At 40.1% G+C, this 19,818-nt stretch overlaps 2 protein-coding genes across 4 annotated transcripts; one reads left to right on the top strand and one right to left on the bottom strand.

Moving 5' to 3' along the window:
* Window positions 1-327: 327 nt before the first annotated feature.
* LOC311049131 (nuclear transcription factor Y subunit alpha-like) lies at window positions 328-8,024 on the bottom strand. Of its 3 annotated transcripts, none has more exons than XM_084062600.1 (8): window positions 7,869-8,024; window positions 6,723-6,799; window positions 5,454-5,597; window positions 5,009-5,143; window positions 4,562-4,676; window positions 4,329-4,462; window positions 3,648-3,821; window positions 328-1,745 (listed from the first exon to the last, which is right to left on the bottom strand). In XM_084062600.1, the coding sequence occupies exons 2-8, from the start codon at window positions 6,777-6,779 to the stop codon at window positions 1,569-1,571; spliced, it is 936 nt and encodes a 311-aa protein (XP_083918726.1). In that variant the 5' UTR covers window positions 6,780-6,799; window positions 7,869-8,024; the 3' UTR covers window positions 328-1,568. The 3 variants fall into 3 exon arrangements, with proteins under 3 accessions (XP_083918726.1, XP_083918727.1, XP_083918728.1); XM_084062601.1 differs by having other exon boundaries at window positions 6,723-6,791; window positions 7,869-8,020; XM_084062602.1 differs by lacking the exon at window positions 7,869-8,024 and adding an exon at window positions 7,431-7,827.
* A 912-nt stretch (window positions 8,025-8,936) lies between these two features.
* On the top strand, window positions 8,937-15,032 carry srsf3b (serine and arginine rich splicing factor 3b). Its single transcript, XM_084063167.1, has 7 exons — window positions 8,937-9,037; window positions 9,392-9,481; window positions 9,725-9,935; window positions 10,402-10,545; window positions 12,727-12,765; window positions 13,321-13,407; window positions 14,334-15,032. The coding sequence occupies exons 2-7, from the start codon at window positions 9,466-9,468 to the stop codon at window positions 14,359-14,361; spliced, it is 525 nt and encodes a 174-aa protein (XP_083919293.1). The 5' UTR covers window positions 8,937-9,037; window positions 9,392-9,465; the 3' UTR covers window positions 14,362-15,032.
* The last annotated feature ends 4,786 nt before the right edge of the window (window positions 15,033-19,818 follow it).

Genomic DNA, 19,818 nt, shown 5'->3' with positions numbered 1-19,818 from the left:
AGTATCGGCATCAAAATATATTTAAAAGTACTCATCATGTCCCATTTCACAAGTTCACCTCTGAGTAAAAGTACTCATTGTGCAGAATGTCCCATTTCACAAGTTCAAAATGTATGAAAGTCTTTGGAAAATAGGCGATCTACAAGCTCACAATGAATCGCATCGAAACGCATTGTGGGCTTGTAGATCTGCTATTTCCTAATAGCTGAAATATATTTTGTAATAGTCAAAATCTACAAAGTAACTAGTAGCTAAAGTTTTCATAAAATTGTAGTGGAGTAAAAGTGCAATATTCTGTGTAGAAAATAAGACAAGCCATGTGGAAAGCATTTGAGCATTTATTGTCTTGACTGTCATTTACAAAGAAATGAATATAGGCACTACAGGTGTACTACTAAGTGAAATTAGAATATTACATTTTCGTTTTAACCTGCCTCCACCGGTCACCGACACTAGACTTATGTTGATCTGTTGCCTTAAATGCAAAAGGATAAACAACCCAAATACCTGATTTTTAAGTTACACAGCCGCGGTTAGCAGCAGAGACCAAAAGTACTTGAAAGAAATATATTTTTGGGTGGTTATTGTACAACAATAGGCGTTTTCCTACCTACACTAACAGCACACATCGCCTCTCTTGACTAACATTAACTTTCGACCACCCCGAGGGTCAGTCAGCTGTTACTTTGTGTCAGCAAATCCTTTAGAAATGTTTAATTAAATAATTAAATAGTTAAAAATACAAGTATATAATTCTCATACTGAAAGAGTCCCGTTCAATCCAAATAGGGACACTCATGCACACACAGTCACACACCACTGTGCAGCTGATGCAAGGATGCATAACAGCTCAAGTCTCATGAACTCTGTACCTGTGGGGTGGTCAACGTTCAGTGATATACTTTTTTTGTCATAGTTTTAGAATATCACTGTAGTTAATGCATTACGACAGTTCTACAATTGCCTCAAGAGGAGAGGACAATTGGAGATATCTGATCTTCTCTGGAACATATTTTATTCTATATCAACACCTGTGACTTGTAAAAACAGAACTAAAGAGATTCTTATTAATATGTACTGTACATTCTGCGTAAACCTTTTTAATGTCTTTCGTTACTGCTTTGCAATAAGACTTTTGTCCATAGCCTTTCCAGCATTGTTTTCTTTCCTACAGCATTGTTTTCTTTCCTACCATACATAATAGTGTCCGTTTGTACAAAAACAAAAAAAGTTAACAAGTTTAAGAAAGAGGAATTTGTTCAAGCATGCTTATATCATCCAAACCTCACCTAAAAAAAAAGAAGACAAATATTGAAATAACATTTGGATATCACCCACATTCAATACTAGATAGGATTACATTTTGAACAGGGACTGTGTCATCACTGGGTTTTACAAGTCAAAGGATGACAACAGCTTTAAAATACACATGCAATTGTCAAGACAAGCTAAATTCAAAGTATTACAAAAGAGAATACAAAAATATTGATCTTGAATACATTTATGATGAGGTAGCAGAGAGTATGTATAAAACTCCAGGAAAGAGATGGGGTTAAGTTATACATCATTCATGCAGGAGTCCACTGAGACGAGACAAGTTCAAATTCACTCAGTTCTTGCTTTGTTTGGGGCACCATCACCGGCATGCCCACTGGCAAGCCCCCTTCTTCTGGCGTTAAAAAACGTCCACCTTCCCCTCTCTTCCTCTTCATGGCATGGCGGTGCCTGGACTCATGAAGGTATTTCTGAGGGGTGACACATGCACAAGATTATTAATTTCTGGTGTATTTGTTTTTCTTACAATGTAAAGTCATATATTAGACATTCTGGCCTATTACTCCATGCAATTTGTGAATCCAATCATAAGGGCCCACGTAGAGTGATTTAATCTGTAGTGCAATGCGTAGGCGGTGCCTGCACAGTGTACACCTATTAAAAGCAGCGCATCCAGCAGATAGTGTACACCGGACCTGCTCAGTTTAACACAACATGCTCCGATATGCCAGTATAAGCATGAGGGTGAGCGGGTAGTGTCGTGGATTCATGAAGGCCATGGCTGGAGACACTGAAGAGGGCATATATTCGCCCAAATATTCCTAAACCATTCAATAATGCAATTACAGCTGATCAGGTTTTAGCCCTAAATAACAGAGTACAATGTACTGACTATGTCATCACAATCAAATTAACAACAGGTTACAATAAAAGATAGCAGCAGGTGATCACTCACTGGTATCACTGTATCTTCTTGGCATGAATATCTCACTGTCAATAATGAATGTAAATATTTTGTATGCTCTGACGGATATGCCAGCTATTTGTTGAAGTTTCTGCCTTCCTGCCAACAGCAAACATTTCCCTTCATTTAAGAGAAATGCTCCTCCCTAGCTTCTCAATGGGAGGTTCCCCGACTGTAGGACAAGGAGCACACGAGTGCATTGATCTTGCATGCATAGTAGTTGTCTGATTGGTGTAGAACACAAGCTCTATTCATGTTCGAGAATAAAAAATTTAATGTGAAACTCATACTTATTTTCCGAAGCCCGTTGAGCATCTTATCGTTTGTTTTTTAATGAATCTTTCTTGACTAGTTCCAAAGATTAATTGATGGATAAAAAAGATGTATAAACCCTGAACATCCAGAAGCTATCAACAAAGACAGTTGTGTGTAGATCATCGGGTATAAATCCATCCAGGAAGAATAAGACTGGCACATCCACTGGACAGCAGGTGCAGGACCAACAGTGGATTTAAGAAGACTATGTGTCGAAATGTTTATCTATAATAAAGCCTTGATTGGGAGCTTTTGCAAAGTCACAGTGTGCGGACTTCTATTCTTTATCTTGCCATGAATCCATCCAGCCCTGCCCTGCTCTGTATTTATCATTTGTCATCTTGAAACATGTCAACCAAAGAAGAAGGCAGGATGTCCATGCACAAGTGTGCATGGAGGACTCTAGCTGGAGCCCTCATTTACACAATCTATGTAAAGCACAATCTATGTAAAGCTATGTAAAGCGCTTTGGATAAAAGCACTATATAAATGCACCATTTATTAAAAACTGACCTCTCAAATCAAACTAATAAGACTACTACTAGGCATTTACCCCAGGACACAGCTTCACTTTGCTAGTCTGGGTTGGCTCAAGGTAGAAAACAGAGTGCAACATCTCTCAATGGGTCTGGTTAAGATACTCAGTGCCCACAGACACTTCTCTAGAGTGAGTAATGCCCATGGGCATAACACCAGAAGGGGATCGTATGACCTCGTTCCCCCAAAATTCAGCTCAAACATGAATTCTACTGCCACCAAAATGTGGAATGACCTACCAAAATACACTAAGGTTCCCAAACTCCAAACTAACCTAAAATAATTCCTATCCTTAAAATACAAGTGAACATAGTTGAACACCTTGATAGTAGAATCCTCTCCCCCCCCGCCCCCTCCCCTCTTTTCTCTGTAAATGTACCTTATGGAAGTATACCAATGGAAACAAGCCTCAGGGGCTTTCTGTGTTATCCTTTTAGCATAACCTTTGTCTGCACTACCTGTACTGCTAACAACAGTAACAACAGTATTCATTCAATCAATCAATGTGGTACAAATCACACAGTCATCGCACTCGTTTGTTCGTTTGATCACTCACTCTTCTTTCTTTGGGGATTTTCCCCTCTGCCTCTAGCTTGGCCCGGGCCTGTCGTCTCTTGAGGATGCGATTATACTGCTTGGCGTTGACATACAGAGGCTCTTCCTCCATCGTCTCAGATACGGACCCAGGCAGAGGTACTCGCTGCATGGTGTTTCCACCTGGAACCTGCATCTTTATTCAGAGACAAATGCATCACTCTGCATGCATGTAGGGCTGTCACGATTAAGATTTTAAGTTAATTAATTGTCACTCAAATAATTGAGATTATCGATTTAATTGTGTGTTGTGGCATTGAACATTGGAACATATAAATAAAGATGTAATTTCTGTTTGCCTTTTAGGCTTCGTAATCAAAAATTGCACACCTGAGGCAGACAAATAACTGAAATATACAAAGAAATTACTGACATTTTTAATAATTTTCACAATAGTAGAAATAGCAGATCTACAAGCGTGTCACGAAGTGATGCGTTGTAAGCTGGTAGATCTGCTATTTCTACTATTTTTGGAAAATGTATGAACATTTTTCATCATGAATACGATTATGCAAAATAATTGCGATTATCTCAAATAATTGCGATTAGGCGATTATGTACTAATTGTGACAGGCCTACCTGCATGTATATACTGTTAACGTGTGCGTGCATACACAAACAATGTTTGACTGATCTCGCTTACCATAACCATACCACTACCATTAACCATGTCTTGAGGCAGTGTGACAGTCATTGCACCCTGTCCATTGGTCGTGCTCGCGTCAGCGTGAACTATTTGACCCCCTGTCAGACTGGAGGCAGGGAGGGTTATCATGCCTACAACATTAGAAAAATACAATTATTTTAGTCAGCACAAGCCCACTAGAAACTGGGAATTTCAAATGCCAGATGATTAAGATGATCTGAGCAGTTCACCTTGTGGCAGAACAGTGCCAGCGTTGACTTGCTGGTAAACTATGGTTTGTCCGTCTGCAGTCTGAGCAGTGTGCAATTGATTCCCCTGTAGTTGTAGAGTCTGCTGCTGTTGACCCTGAAAGGAAACGGTATCCATAAACAGTCAAACTACAAAGCAGTGTTTACCAACTAATGGCTAACAGGCTGGGATGAGGTGAGAGAATGGGATGCTGACAGTTCTTTTTTTTCCTCATTCCTTTTACATATTCATACCCCAATTACATGCCGTGTATGCCGAGTCAAATAGAGGCTTTTCCACTAATAAGCAGAAGCATTTCTAAATCAGAACTCAGAAGAGACGATCATCATGAGGGAAAGCCAGCAATAGCTTATTCACAAGCTGCCACCAATTAGCTATGCAATACATCTCTATTTTTTGTACACCAAAAAAGTGCCTTTCCATTGTACCTGGTTCGGTCCTGCTGTCACAGCAGTCTGGGGCTGGTGAATGATAAACTGCTGTATCTGGCCCTGCTGACCCTGGATGGATTGAAGTGTTTGCCCTCCTTGTAGCTGTATCTGGCCAGGCTGCACTAGCTGGATCTAAAAACACAGAGGAGGCAGTAGTTAAGTGACGCGCAAAACAATTCTTATGTGAAAGTCCATTTTAGAGTTTAATGGTCTTCCTTTACCCAAGACACGTTTAACTAATAAACATTGTGTTATACAAGCATGTACTCCACAGTCCAGAGTCGACCCTTGGCTTCTTGTTCTCATGTTTAACTATTCCACACTGCATCCCTCTTATTCTTAACCTGTACCATGCACACACCCACATTTAATCTGTACAGTCAAATGTTAGCCACTGCAAGGTTGAGTGGGAAGGTTCTACGGTAAATGTGATTTCTCTTACTTGTTGGAGACCCTGAGCTCCTTGCATGGGTAACTGCATGATGGTCTGCCCTTGGCCCCCCATAGCTTGCACTATTATGGGCTGCCCTGATGAAGTGATGAGTTGCCCCCCGCTCACCTGCACCATCAGAGGCTGACCCTGTATCTTTAAAAAACAGAGGGAATAATAAGTTAAAGTTAAGAGGTAGCCACGTGATGAGATTGTGTTGTTACATCACAGCGCATCAAGCTTGAATTGCTGATGGGAAACATTAGCTTACATGACAATGTGTAACACGTAACTTACAGAACATAGATGAGATGTTAACAAAATATAGAGCTTGTTGTATATTTATTAAACTAGACCAGCACTTTTTGGTCGCCATGCATCATGGTCATCATACTGTACATTTTGTTCTCACACACTTTTCTTTTGATAAAGATGCCTTCCTTCTCCTTTATCCATCCCAAAATTACTGTCATTCTTCCATATTATGGATTTAGCATACTTTCTGTTCTATTGCATACGCTGACACTTAAATTAGCTATACGGCACAAACGTTATGTGAAGCTCAATGTTATGAGTCAATTAGTTAAGCTCTGTAGGGTACAACACCAGTGACAAGTTGACAACACACAGAAATGTATGAGGGGAGGAAAGAATCAATTGGCATAACTAAATTGGGGAGAAAAAGGGGTAGAAAAAAACAAAATACAAAATAAAAAAGAACAGAAGATGGAATAGATAAGATGATAATGTATCACAGATAAAGAATTATGGTAAGAGACTACCACCACCTGTGGTACAGTAGGTGGCCTCTGGTTGAAACTCAATTCATACTAAAGCCTAGACTGATAAAACATTTTTTGTCATTCCACTTATTTCTGTACAATGACAATTTAGGCATTTAGCACAGCAGACACTCTTAATCTAGAGCAACTTAGAGTAAGCAAGGACAACACAAGGTAATACATCAAATGCATAGAAATAGTAATCTAGGATAGATAAACCAAGAACCTATCATCAGTCGAACAGTAGAATATCCACACAAAAAATGAAATCTGTACATTGAAACTATACACACACTATAGGATGCCAGGTCAACAATGACCTGGCATCTGTCTACATAACATGCCATCTAAATGTACAGAATCAGAATCAGCCGAAACATGAAAACAGTCAGTATCCGAATCCGATATGGTAACGTGGACACATTTCAGGAAGAAAGTGTAACTCAAGAGGCTAAAAAATACAACATGAGAGAGAAAAACTTCCTTGATAAACTCTTACCTGTTGGATCTGCCCCTCTGCGTTTGTAACAGTTTGTACAGTACTGTACTGCTCCATGGTTTATGTGGTCTGCAGCCCTGCCAAGTAAATGGTGGCAGTTTAACTTTCCAGGTTTAAGATGCCTTTCAGCAATGCATTGACAAGGGCTACATTTCGCAGCCTTTAACCATTAAAACCTTCCAGATCAGCAATCTGCACCATATCTAACACACACACACACACACACACACACACACACACACACACACACACACACACACTCTCTCTCTCTCTCTAACTGGTCTATGCATTGAATTATATCGAGAAAGCTGAGCATCGATCTAGCCTTGGATCAAGGCGGTCATATTGATACAGTCTTGTATCAAGGCCAAGCATCGATCAGAACTCAGCAGTAGATGCTGCTTTTCTCTTCCAGAATACGAAATTGACGAAAGCCTGGCCTTGTATTGAACTGTACTTTTTGTTTTGCAAACTGGCACTGCTAATAAAGTATTCAATCAAATGACGATAGATTGGCAAAATGTTAAAACATATATATATATATATATATATATATATATATATATATATATATATATATATATATATATATATATATATATATATGATTAAGATGGTATGTAAGTGACGAGCTTCAAAGACATATATGTTACCAAATAAGTCAAATGGTACACAGAAAAGCATTTGGTCTTAAACAAACAGATCCACCTGGAGAGACGCAGTGTATTGTCTTCTTTGTCTCCGGACCATTGTTTACTACCGCGGTTTATTTACGACAAGCGATGAGATTGATCAAACACGCCCTACTCGTTTTCGTGGCGTTAATTACTGCCGTACTAATGTCACAAGTGTTTTGTTTAAAGTAGCAGTGGGCATATCAATGTATTTCTAGCGTAAACTTAAACAATCAAGTGTGATAATAATTGCTAGCTAACATTAGCTGCTAGCATGCCAGTGCTTAGTGCCTGGCGGCCTGGGAGGAGGAAGGAAAACAACAAGCTGCCTGCTTTGCATTGGCTTTGCTTAGGGTTGGATTGAAAATACATTTAGCGGAGACGAATCCTCATTATTGTTCGGCGAGTTTTAAAGCCACCGCGTGCGGCTTTTGTTTTGGCCCTGGCCACTAGTAGTTAATAGTCTGCTCACCGTGTCGTTTGTGTTTGTGCCGCCCCGGTTCTGATTGGCTCCAATAAGCCAAGACAAGTCCAATCACCACGCGCTGGTCTCGGGTCCAACTACCACACAGAGGACTGGGCCAACCGACGGCCAGAGAGAGAAGATCCAATGGCACAGAAGAAGACCGAAGAGACCATTGGAAGACGGTCCAACCCGCGTAGTCTCGCGAGACCCCCCAAAAAACAACCGATCTACAAGCTCCTCCTCAGTTTAGACTGTCATGTTATATGACAGTCATGGATGATCTTCAAAATAGTGTTTGCACTTTCTCCCTTCACGTCTGTACATCTACATAAACGTTCAGATTTCAAATATAAAGTGCTTACCCCATGGCCACGGATGTTACAATTATATACGGGCCCTTAAAAGTACCCGTATATTCCGTATTGTTCAATAAAAAGCATTTTAATTCGATTGGTGGACATTTCTTTGTCTTTTCTCCTTATGCTTTCGACTGTGTGACCCTATCGGTTGGAAGGTGTATTGCACTCTGATACATTATAACTCTATGAGAAAACGGCCACCAATCGGATTAAAAGGCTTTTTATTGAACAATACAGGTACTTCTGAGGAAACGTACATGATTGTAACATCCATGGTCATGGCGTAAGCACTTTATATTTGAAATATGAACGTTTTTGTAGATGTACGGACAAAAAAGGGAGAAAGTGCAAACACCATTTCGAAGATCATCCAAGACGGTCATGACGGTCATGTTGTGAGCTTGTAGGTCGGGTAATTTTCGGCGCGCGCGACTCCGCAGTATTAAGGAGAGTACGTTCGTTTATGTTTATGGGCGGCCCGGTTTCGCATGTCCTTGTCCGTGTCGTTCGTGAAAAAAATCCTTCAAATCCAGAATCCACCCAATGTTCATGCCGGGTTCATCTTAAATAATTAGCGCTACTGCAATTAATTAAGTAATTAAAAACATACAAACATTTCTGCCCCAAAGTTTAATCATGGCCTTATTTTTTTGCTCCGCCCTTCCAGAATCACCAAGCACGTGACCATCCAACCTCTGATTTTAAAACGAACCACCCTACATTGTTAGTGACGCCATTTTTCAGGTCGACGGACGGGAAAAGGGACACATTTTGTCCAGCGTCTACATATTATTCGGTGTGAACTGCATCAAATAGGTAATTTTACGGCGTCTTATGTGATTATACACGTGGATATATATGTTTTATCGTAATGAAAACGTGTTGTTTTGCAATGTTACATTTGTGTGGTTCGTCACGCATGAGGTTTTAAGGAAAATGTATCGTTTTAGGCCACGAGTAGGCGACAGCCATTTTAGCTATGGTAGCGGGTTAGCTCTGGGAAGTAGCTAACCTGCTAAGCTAATGCTCAAAATAAGACGACCAGCTAGTCGTCAATGGCTCAGTTTTGGTTGAATGTATAACATGCAATATTTGCTCTTCCTTTTATTATGCAAATTGGGAGGAGAGAAAATCTGTAATTTGTCCTTTTTGTTTTGTTTTCACCCAAAGATCGATCTCGAAAGCAGGGCGGCGGACCTGCAGCCATTACCGACGTCTGAACAGATAGATTTAATTGACTTGTGATGCCAACCAATACAGGTACAAACAGATCGATTTCTAACCCTGGTTTACAATGTCATATAGGCCTTCAATACTTCTTATTTTGTTTTATTGGAGCTTCGAAATGGATTGTGACTGAACAACCCGCCCCACAACAACAGCTCGATTCCTTATGTTAAGATCTGGATGTGAAATAACAGGCTTCAAATGTTTATTATGGTCGTGTTTTCTTAGAGTCCTGGTTCCTTTTTATTAAGTGTACGTTTGTTTTGTTATCTCTAGACTCCGCCATGCACCGAGACTGCCCTCTGGACTGCAAAGTCTATGTCGGGAATCTGGGGAACAATGGCAACAAGACAGACTTGGAGAGAGCCTTCGGCTACTATGGACCACTCCGGAGCGTTTGGGTTGCCCGGAATCCACCAGGTTTTGCCTTTGTAGAATTCGAAGACCCCAGAGATGCCACAGATGCTGTGAGAGAGCTCGATGGAAGGTAAGGCAGCTACAGTATAGTTCATACCAGGTCAGCTTATAGGAATTAAAAAACCTAAGAAAGCTATTGTTTTTTTTCCATTGGGGTCCTTTGTACTCAATTCATAGTGACGTTAAATCACAGACAGATATACACTACCATGCAGAACATCATAAAAACAGCTTAAAACTAAAAGAAAACACAAAATAGGGGAGGGGGGTTAGGTTTTGACTTTTACAGGGGCCAGTTTAGAATTGCAGCCACCGGCCACCGGCAGAGGTACTCTTTTTGGGTCCGTTTTGATGGAGAATAGGGTTTTAATTCAGTTTTTGGTAGGGCATTCCACATTTTTTGGTAGGGCATTCCACATTTTTGTGGCATGGCAATATTCCAATATCCGGATGTTCCTGTAAAACTGGAAATGTTCCTTCTAGCTGACCGCATCCTTTGTTGATAATTTTGTCTTCAATTGTGATTTCTTTTTCAGGACGCTGTGTGGATGTCGTGTTCGAGTGGAGCTGTCCAATGGTGAAAAGCGCAGTCGCAACCGTGGTCCTCCACCATCATGGGGCAGACGTCCTCGAGGGGATGATTACAGCAGCAGGCGTCGTAGTCCGCCACCAAGACGCAGGTAACAATCGGTTTTGTATGACAAAGTTGCCCAATAGAATTTACTAATCTTTCTGCTCCATTTTCTAGTTGCCCTACCTTAGTTCCACATTCCTCGTTATGCCCTGCAGTGTATCTTGTGGTAATTGCACATGTTTGCAGTCAAGACCTGCCAAGTGCTTTCTTTTTTTTTACTATGGTAATATACATTTGTGAGTTGTGATGCCTACGGCATGCAGTTTTCATCTTCATTACCATTTCTGGTCATTGTAAATACCAGGCAATAAAACACTCATTATTAGTGATTACAGTGACATTTGCTAAAATAATGGGCGTTGTATTTAATATTTTAAGTATTTATATCCTTAAATCGGATTTAAATCTGTCTCGCAAGACTTTTACTGTTTCTTCAAGCGCCAGTGTATTTTTGAAGTGTACTCTTTTCCTGTGCACTCTTAGTTTTGAGGCTTTAGAAACTCCGAAAACAACTTGACATGTAAAAACAGGACTGAGATGTTCCTGTGTCAAATCGGTACCCTTTTGCACAAATGTGGGGGAAAATCAGTACCCTTTTGCATAAATGTGGGGTAAATGAAAGTGCCAGTTGTGATTTATTTCTTTTTTTTTTCCTTTTTTAATTTGAGGTTGCATTTTATTTACCATCTATATTAATAAGAATGAAACCCGTTGCAGAGTCACCACCATGCCTCTTCTCACCACCCTCTGAGTCAATCAACTAGTCCTCTTTCAGCATCATGTGACCGCTGACCAGCGTGCCCCAATCAGCTTGGCTGATGTCGTGTCACATGACCCAGGCATGGCCGGTCGTCGGGTTGCACCGGCCCTATGGTTCCTGAGCATGCCGTTCTCGACCTCCTCCTCCTCCTCCTCCTTCAACCTTAACCCAAACGGCAGCGGCCCACCTCACATACCCGACCAATCAGCGTTTTACGTTCCAAAATGTCTACACTACAACCTCACCAGCAGCAGCCTTCAGCTAACCAATAAAAGCAGGAAAAAAGCCTCAGCCTCAGCCCCCATCCGCCAGCCAACTAATCACCTTGCAGCATCTGGCCAGTCCTATTCAGCCAATTCTGCCTACCCGGCCGACAGTCTGCCTCCCTTTCGTCATATCTAGCTTGTTGAAAACCAAAATACTAGTAAGTTTTTCCTGCTTCATACAGTACACTGCTGATTACAGTTTTGAAAGTGAAGAGACACCTGGTTTAAAAAAACATACATATTTTAGTTGGGCAGAGTTTCTCCTCACTCATAACTGTAATTGATTGTTTCAAAGGGGAATGGCTCGAAATTCAATATCTCTAGAACCATCACATTTCCAGAGATGTGGATGATAGATAATCTTGTTGGTGTGTATTGGGGCTCAGAGCAGACTTATGAAGTCACTGAGTCCAAAACTCCTCCTCAACCTCCACATGAAAATCAAAAGCCCCATACTTGTGCGCTCTGCGGTTGATAGCCTGTTTTCTGAAGTTTTATGTAGTGTCAAATCCCGATATATTTTCATTGGTTTTGTTGCAATCCTCCATTTACACTTGTCATTCAAGTATAATGGACCAGGTACATAAAGATGGTGTTTGTGGTTTTTATTTTATTTTTTCCCTCATGCCATCGCACAGTGCGACTTGATGACCCTCTCAACTTTAGTGAGATCACTAATTCAGAGGCGGAGGTCTCATCTCCTCACTTCATACTTTATAGGCGTTTTCTCTTCTATTTTACAGCAGCCCAGTCTGCAGATGCCCCATAATTATTCACAACTTATAGGCGTTATCGCAAAATTGTGGGCAGTTTGATCTCCAGTACCCAGTTATGTCCTCTTATTTCATGTTAGTCAATTTGGACAGTGAGGTCAAAGTGGAACAAATGTTGGGTGCACGTAGTGCAATGAGATAGGCCAGGAGGCCCAAATGATGCCCGTCTAAGCAGCCACTATCTTTATGCACCTGATCTGTTTCTTATGAATTGTCTGTATTACCAAATGATATAGTTGACTGTGTTCTCTTGAGAAATATCCTCAAGACTTCTATTCCTACTTCTTGAGTTGCAGAGCTAGAAAGCTGTGTGAATGGTGTTAGTGGGGGGGAGGGGGCAGAGACAAGTGTGGAGTGCTACTGTGAGGGTCAAACGTTAAACATTGCAACCTTCTTTGTGTTTAACATTCTTTTCTTCCCCCTCTCAGATCCCCACGCAGGAGGAGCTTCAGCCGCAGTCGAAGCAGGTATGTTAGAGGTCCAAATAACTCACAGACAGGGTGCTAAGAGCACTAAATGTATTTTATAACCAGCATTATCTTTGTGATTGAAAACGGATTGAAAAGCTCCATCTTGCATAAGGGGATTACGTAGCTACATTACAATTGCGTGTTTTGTCTGTGCTAGCATGCATAATGATTTCTCAACAAAATTGCATCATTTGAATGGAACACGGTATCAAAGGGTCTGCATAAAATGGGCGCTTCAGAATAATCCTTTGTAACGTTGATTGGTACATCTGGTCTGCAATAAATCACAATATAGGCTGTTCAAAGGTACTGTGTGGTCCGTATATAGAGATTTTCAATTCAAGTGGTAGTGTTTTACAGATTGGGGCCGTGCATTCCACGTCTTTATGATTTATATTTGTGGTTTCACCTGCACACCATGCAACGCTAGTGCTGTTTGATGTGGCGTGTGCATGCCAGAGATGTTTTCTCTTTGTATATTTTCTGGTCTTAGTCATTTGAAAACAACCGCAATTACCGGTCTAACACGTCCCCCTGTTGGTTGTCTTGCAGGTCGCTCTCCAGAGACAGGAGGAGGGAGAGATCCCTCTCCCGGGACAGGAATCACAAACCTTCAAGATCTTTCTCTCGATCAAGGAGGTATTGACAACTTTTTTCTCTTCAATTAAAGATGTGTTTGTTTTTCAATAATGTTTTGTGGCATGTAAACACAAAATGTAAAAAATGATGCATGCTATAAGGTGTAGACATTCAATGTAATACAAATGTATCTTTTTTTCCCCTCAGATTTAAATTTTATCTGGCTTGCCTCTCCTAGTAAATTATTTATTGCACAAAGCACATGTAGTTGGAGTTTATATAATGAGTTGCTCTAGGTCAGTGTTTCTTGAGTGGGGCTACATGTGGAAAATGCAGCTCAGCAGATTCACAGTTTGTCAATGTTTTAACACACTTTTTATTTTGTACATAACATTGAATGTCTGACATGTCATGGCCATAGTTAAACATCTAAAAGTGGTTTATCATTCATTCATAGCATCATGCTATCTTGTAAAGGGGGTACTTGAATTCAGGTGAAGCTGACACTGAAGCTATGAAAATAAAAGTGAGAACCTGAATCGCCATAGACGTGTTTAATATCGTGTCAAATAAGAACTGTTCCAAAAATAAACAAATAATCCCGGCGGTTTGACTCTTATGTATATGAAACATCAACTGACGGTGAGAAAACGCAAATGTTACTTCCACCGAATTAGTTACATTTTCGCCAGAAACAAGACCGTATCAAATATGAGTGACTATCATAAACGATACAGAGCCACCTCCCTGACAATATCGCAGAGACAGTTTGTTTTATTTTTGGACCACAATTCTTATGAGACGATTCTAAGATGACCCAATGTTCTCCATAGAGAAATTGCTTCCACGACCCAGGGGATGAACGAGTGACGCCAGGACTCTATGAGCACTAAGGTGCCTTGTGTCGGAAATAGCAATAAATCATGTTTTTACATCTGGATTGACCCTTCTCCCCCCCCCCCCCCCCCTTCTTTTCTTCTCCACAGCCGCTCCAGGTCTAATGAGAGAAAGTAAGAGGATCCATGGCTGTCAAGTATGAAGGGTGAAGCCAAAAGATGAATGAACGGTTGTAATGCATCGTGCCGTTTCATGTTAGGGAAACGTGGCCTTATGGTCGCGTTTTTGAACGAGGCCGTTTGGTCGCGTTTTTGTTAGTTTTTTTTTTTTTTTTTAAACAATCAGTTATTTTAGCTGCGTTTAGGTATTTTGTTTTGCTTATGTAATGCTATGTACCTTTATTCCTCTTAATTTGTAAATACAGTAAGTGGGTGTATGCCGGCGTCATGGTTGACCCAAATCTGTACAATTTTTGTGCTGAAAAATAGTTGTCCCATGCAGCATTCCATTTCACATGTTTTTTTTTCTTTTCCAGTGAATGTACCGTGTACTTTGGCATAGTGTAATAGTTCTCCATTGTCAATAATAAATACCAGCTGGATATTCATGTCAGGAAGGATAGAAATTGTGAGGAGAGTCCTCCATTCTGTTTGATGACTGTCTTTTTTTCATACTCCTTGGTAAAGGTTATTCAATTGGAATAAAGGCATCCAGATTGAAGTTATTCTAACTTTGTATTAATCAAATCTATGTAATGACAACAAGTGTCTCCATTTTTGGGATTCCACTGGTTTTCTTTGGTATTTGTATTTGGTCTTTCAATTAAAATATTGGTTATAGAATTTCCAGCACTTGTTAATTTTTTTTTTCCCCACCCAAAAAATCATGCAGCCCAGGATTTGGTTTCTCCACAAGATGGCACTGTTACGGCATCTTTGGGATACTGGACTGCATCAAGAGTCAAAAAGGGGGGGTTGCTCGTATTTTTGCAAGCAGTGAAATGTGGCATGTTCCACAAGACTGCTAACAGCAATACAATAAGTGTTAAGTAGGCTACAGGATGTCTACAAAAAATAATGCTCAACTTATGTGGTTGACTCATTGGAATGCAATATCCTAGTCATCGATACCCTTATTTAGCTGGAACATTGACCATATTATCCAAAGTGCAAATTAAACGAAATGTAGCTACTGTGATGTTGGGTCTTCACATGCTGTTAGAGGATTCATGACATGTTTGCAAATTCACCACACAGAAATGAGTGCCCATAATGTCAATGTGTAGTAGACCAAAATCTCAGTGCAAGGTAGTCAACCATATAGGACTGCCACTAGACTATGGCTCAATGAGTCAAAAGTCCCACGACCCCCTCTTCTGTCATACATAACATAAGTCAAGTGTAGTCCCTGTCAAATCTGGAGTAACAATGAACACCCTAGTTGCCGTCAGCAATTGTGTTGTATTGGTATGAATATCACATCAACGTTAACAATTGTCTCAACACGATGCGTTTCCTGTATCATTCATTTTGTAGCCTTTTTTTTGTATTTGCAGCGTGTTAGTTTTCACCCACACAGTCCACATGAACTGGCCAGAAAGTCCAAATGACTGGTCTCGAATCTCCGCGCGCTTTGAAAGGACCCTCCTCGAGTTTACTCAAATCCCTATGACAACACAATCAAGTGACTCATGGTATCCTGGCAACAGGGGTCCCAAGAGACGAGCTCGATGTAGTCTCGGAAACTATGTATGTACACCAAAAGTTATGTAAGGACTTTGTCCTGACTCCTGACCTATATAGCATTATGTCCCGCCCACGAAATCCAGTCCCTGTACCTCCCTATAAGTAGTTGCAGTGTAATGAGCATTTGTCTGTGTAGGCGAACTGTTAAACAAATGCCTTTTAAGTTTGTGTAAAATTGTCAAATATTAGTATGAAAGAAGCAAACGTGAAAATAACCAATCTACAAGCTCACAACGCCTCTAATGCAGTGCGAGTAGTTTGGCTATTTTCACAATATTTATCTACGCAATGCATTTCCTGTATCATTCATTTTGTAGCTTTTTTTGTACTTGCAGCTTTTGTTTTCACACACACAGTACATGTGAACCGGCAAGAAAGTCCAAATGACTCCAAATCTTTGCGCGCTTTGAGAAGACCCTCCTTCCTATGACAACACAATCACGTAACTCATGGTATCCTGGCGGAAGGGGTTCACTGGAATCTGGGAAACTGTATTTACACCCAACGTTATGTAAGGACTTCATTTGTCCTGACCAATATAGCATTCCCGCCCACGAAATCCAGTCCCTGTACCTCCCTATAAGTAGTTCCAGTGTAATGAGCATTTATTTGTGCAGGCTAACTGTTAAACAAATGCCTTATAAGTTTGTGTTGCAGGCAGTAACACTGTTGCTGCAGTAGCCTTGGTTGTTTTTGTTTTTTATTTAATTTATTCATTTCAGTCTGATTCTCTATGAACCCAATTGTTGTTCTAGAGTTATGATGAATGTAGCCTAACATTCTCCTTTTCCAGTGGTGGCCTTTTTCATTATCTTCACCAGTGGTGTGTGGAAGGTCAAGGTTATCTTAAAAATAAAGCCCATCAGTGCCTATACATAGAGTCCAGAGGGAAGCACGCACACCCCAACAAAAAAAACGTTTCAAGTGCTGAACAACAACATTGGCGGGAAGGAAGGGAAGTTCGCACACTTGTAGCTCCCAGTAGAAAATGTATTAGGTAACCTACATGTTACATAATGTTCACAGAGCATAATCTTGCAGATAACTAGAACATTTGACGATCCTCCAGTCATTGAGAAATAGAACATCACCGGTCATATACATATTTTGCATTATAAATTGCACATTATTCAAATGTTCATAGTTCCTAACAAGGGGTTATATATAAGACACATTATGAATAAGACTGTAGTGTGCAATGTGCATGTGCCTTAAAGCTGCACTATGTAACTTTCCTTTTCTACCACAGTTTTGAACCGGGGTCTCTTGCGCTAGTGCTGAAAAATGTACCACTGAGCTAATAGAGCATGCCTGCTTGCTCTGGGGAGAAATTGAATTTTGACCTCCAGGTCAAAAATCGTGTCAAACCAGAAACGGGATCGTGTCAAAGGTCATGTCCAACCTAGACACTGGATCTAAATGTCTCATAGACGGGCAGGGAGACCAAATACAACCACCCCAAAGTTATATTCTATTATTAACATATTCTACCTTACAGACAAAATAACATATTATTTACTAAAAGGAAGAGAGACATTGCCAATTTATGAGTTTATAATACGAGGAAGAAGAATGGTGTTTGGCCACCACGATATGACTTCAAATAAATATGATTATTTCAAACTTTTGCCTCGATTAATGAACGATTATAAAACAATTTGATAATAGCAGATCTACAAAGTAGATTGTCTATTTTTGCTGTTTTTGTATGCCACCATTGTACAAGAAAGTTTAATACAGAATTAAGAAGTTCATAATTTTGTCGGTTATTAAAAAATATATTCTTTTTTTGTGTTACTACAAAATATCATTAACCACTTCAGCCCTATATACATTTCGCCCATTTGAAAATAGCCGATCTACAAGCTCACAATGCGTCGGGATGCGACGGATTGTGAGCTTGTAGATCTGCTATTTTCAAAAGATTGTTATACACTTGAAAACTGCAAATGGGACATTGTGCACAATGAGTACTTTTACTTTTGGTACTTAAAGAACATTTTGATGCCAATACTTTTATACGTTTTCTCAAGTACATTTTTAGTTCCGGACTTTTACTTGTAAAAGAGTATTTCTACATTGCAGTATTGATACTTTTACTTAAGTAAAAAAATGTAGTACTTTTTCCACCACTGCTTACATATACACTTGCAAGCGAATGACAGCCTGTAGGCCTGTGGTGCTGTTCCACAACATACTGGGTATGTCTGCTCGGCTGCATTACATAACACATACGAAAATGGTAACGTTGCATTTCTATATTCTCCAAAGCACTTGCACAGTGTACAATACATTCTCTCATCCACACACATTCACTCTCACAGTGGGGGAAACCGTGCAGGGCACTACTAACCTGCTCATGGGGAGCAATTAGGGGTTATGTGTGTTGCTCAAGGACACTTACACGCAGTCAGGAGGAGAACCTTCCGATTTCAAGGTGGCCACTGAGCTATACCTACTGAGCCACTGTAATCTACGGCAGTGGTTCCCAAACTGCGGGTCAGGACCTCCAGGGGGATCCCCAATTAATTTTTGGGGGTCCCCAGTTGATAAACTTAATGTGCAACAAACCAACATACAGTATAAGTGTATACAGGGTATCTGCACATTTAGACCTTTTTAATACCAAATTGGCCAAATTCTCAAATATTACGTATGAAAGAGGCAAACGTTTTGAAAATAGCCGATCTACAAGTTCACAATGCCTCTAATGCAGTGCGAGGCGTTTTGAGCTTGTAGTTTGGCTATTTTCACAATATTTATCTACACGATGTATTTCCTGTATCATTCATTTTTTAGTTTTTTTTTAGTATTTGCAACTTGTGAGTTGTGACACGCTTGTGAGTTTTCACACACACAGTCCATGTGAACCGGCAAGAAAGTCCAAATGACTGGTCCCAAATCTCTGCACGCTTTGAGAAGACCCTCCTCGAGGTTACTCAAATTCCTATGACAACACAATCACATAACTCATGGTATCCTGGCAAAAGGGTTCATAAGAGATGGACTCGTTGGCATCTCGGAAAGTATGTATGTACACCCAACGTTATGCAAGGACTTAAAAAAACCTTCAAGTGCTGAACAACAACATTGGCGGGAAGGAAGGGAAGTTCACACACTGTAGCTCCCAGTAGAAAATGTATTAGGTAACCTACATATTACATAATGTTCTCAGAGCATAATCTTGCAGAGAACTAGAACATTTGACGATCCTCCAGTCATTGAGAAATAGAACATCACCGGTCATATACACATTTTGCATTATAAATTGCACATTATTTAAATGTTCACAGTTCCTAACAAGGGGTTATATATAAGAATGAATAAGACTGTAGTGTGCAATGTGCATGTGCCTTAAAGCTGCACTATGTGACTTTCCTTTTGTACCACAGATTTGAACCGGGGTCTATTGCGCTAGTGCTGAAACATGTACCACTGAGCTAATAGAGCATGCCTGCTTGCTCTGGGGAGAAATTTGAAATCGTGTCAAAACCAGAAACGGGATCGTGTCAAAGGTCATGTCCAACCTAGACACTGGATCTAAATGATTCAAAGAAGAGCAGGGAGACCAAATACAACCACCCCAAAGGTATATTGTATTATTAACATATTCTACCTTACAGATAAAACAAAATAATATTTTATTTACCAAAAGAAAGAGAGACATTGGCAATTTATGAGTTTATAATACCAGGAAGAAGAATTGTGTTTGGCCACCACGATATGACTTCAAATTAATATCATGATTATTTCAAACTTTTGCCTCGATTACGATTAATGAACGATTATAAAACAATTTGATAATAACAGATCTACAAAGTAGATTGTCTATTTTCGCTGTTTTTGTACGCCACCATTGTACAACAAAGTTTATTACAGAATTAAGAAG

This window comes from Gymnoscopelus microlampas (genome assembly GCF_963454915.1).
Source record: "Gymnoscopelus microlampas genome assembly, chromosome: 7".
NCBI lineage: Eukaryota > Metazoa > Chordata > Actinopteri > Myctophiformes > Myctophidae > Gymnoscopelus > Gymnoscopelus microlampas.
Note: the sequence above shows the minus strand (reverse complement) of the source record. Positions and strands in the feature narration are given on the sequence as shown.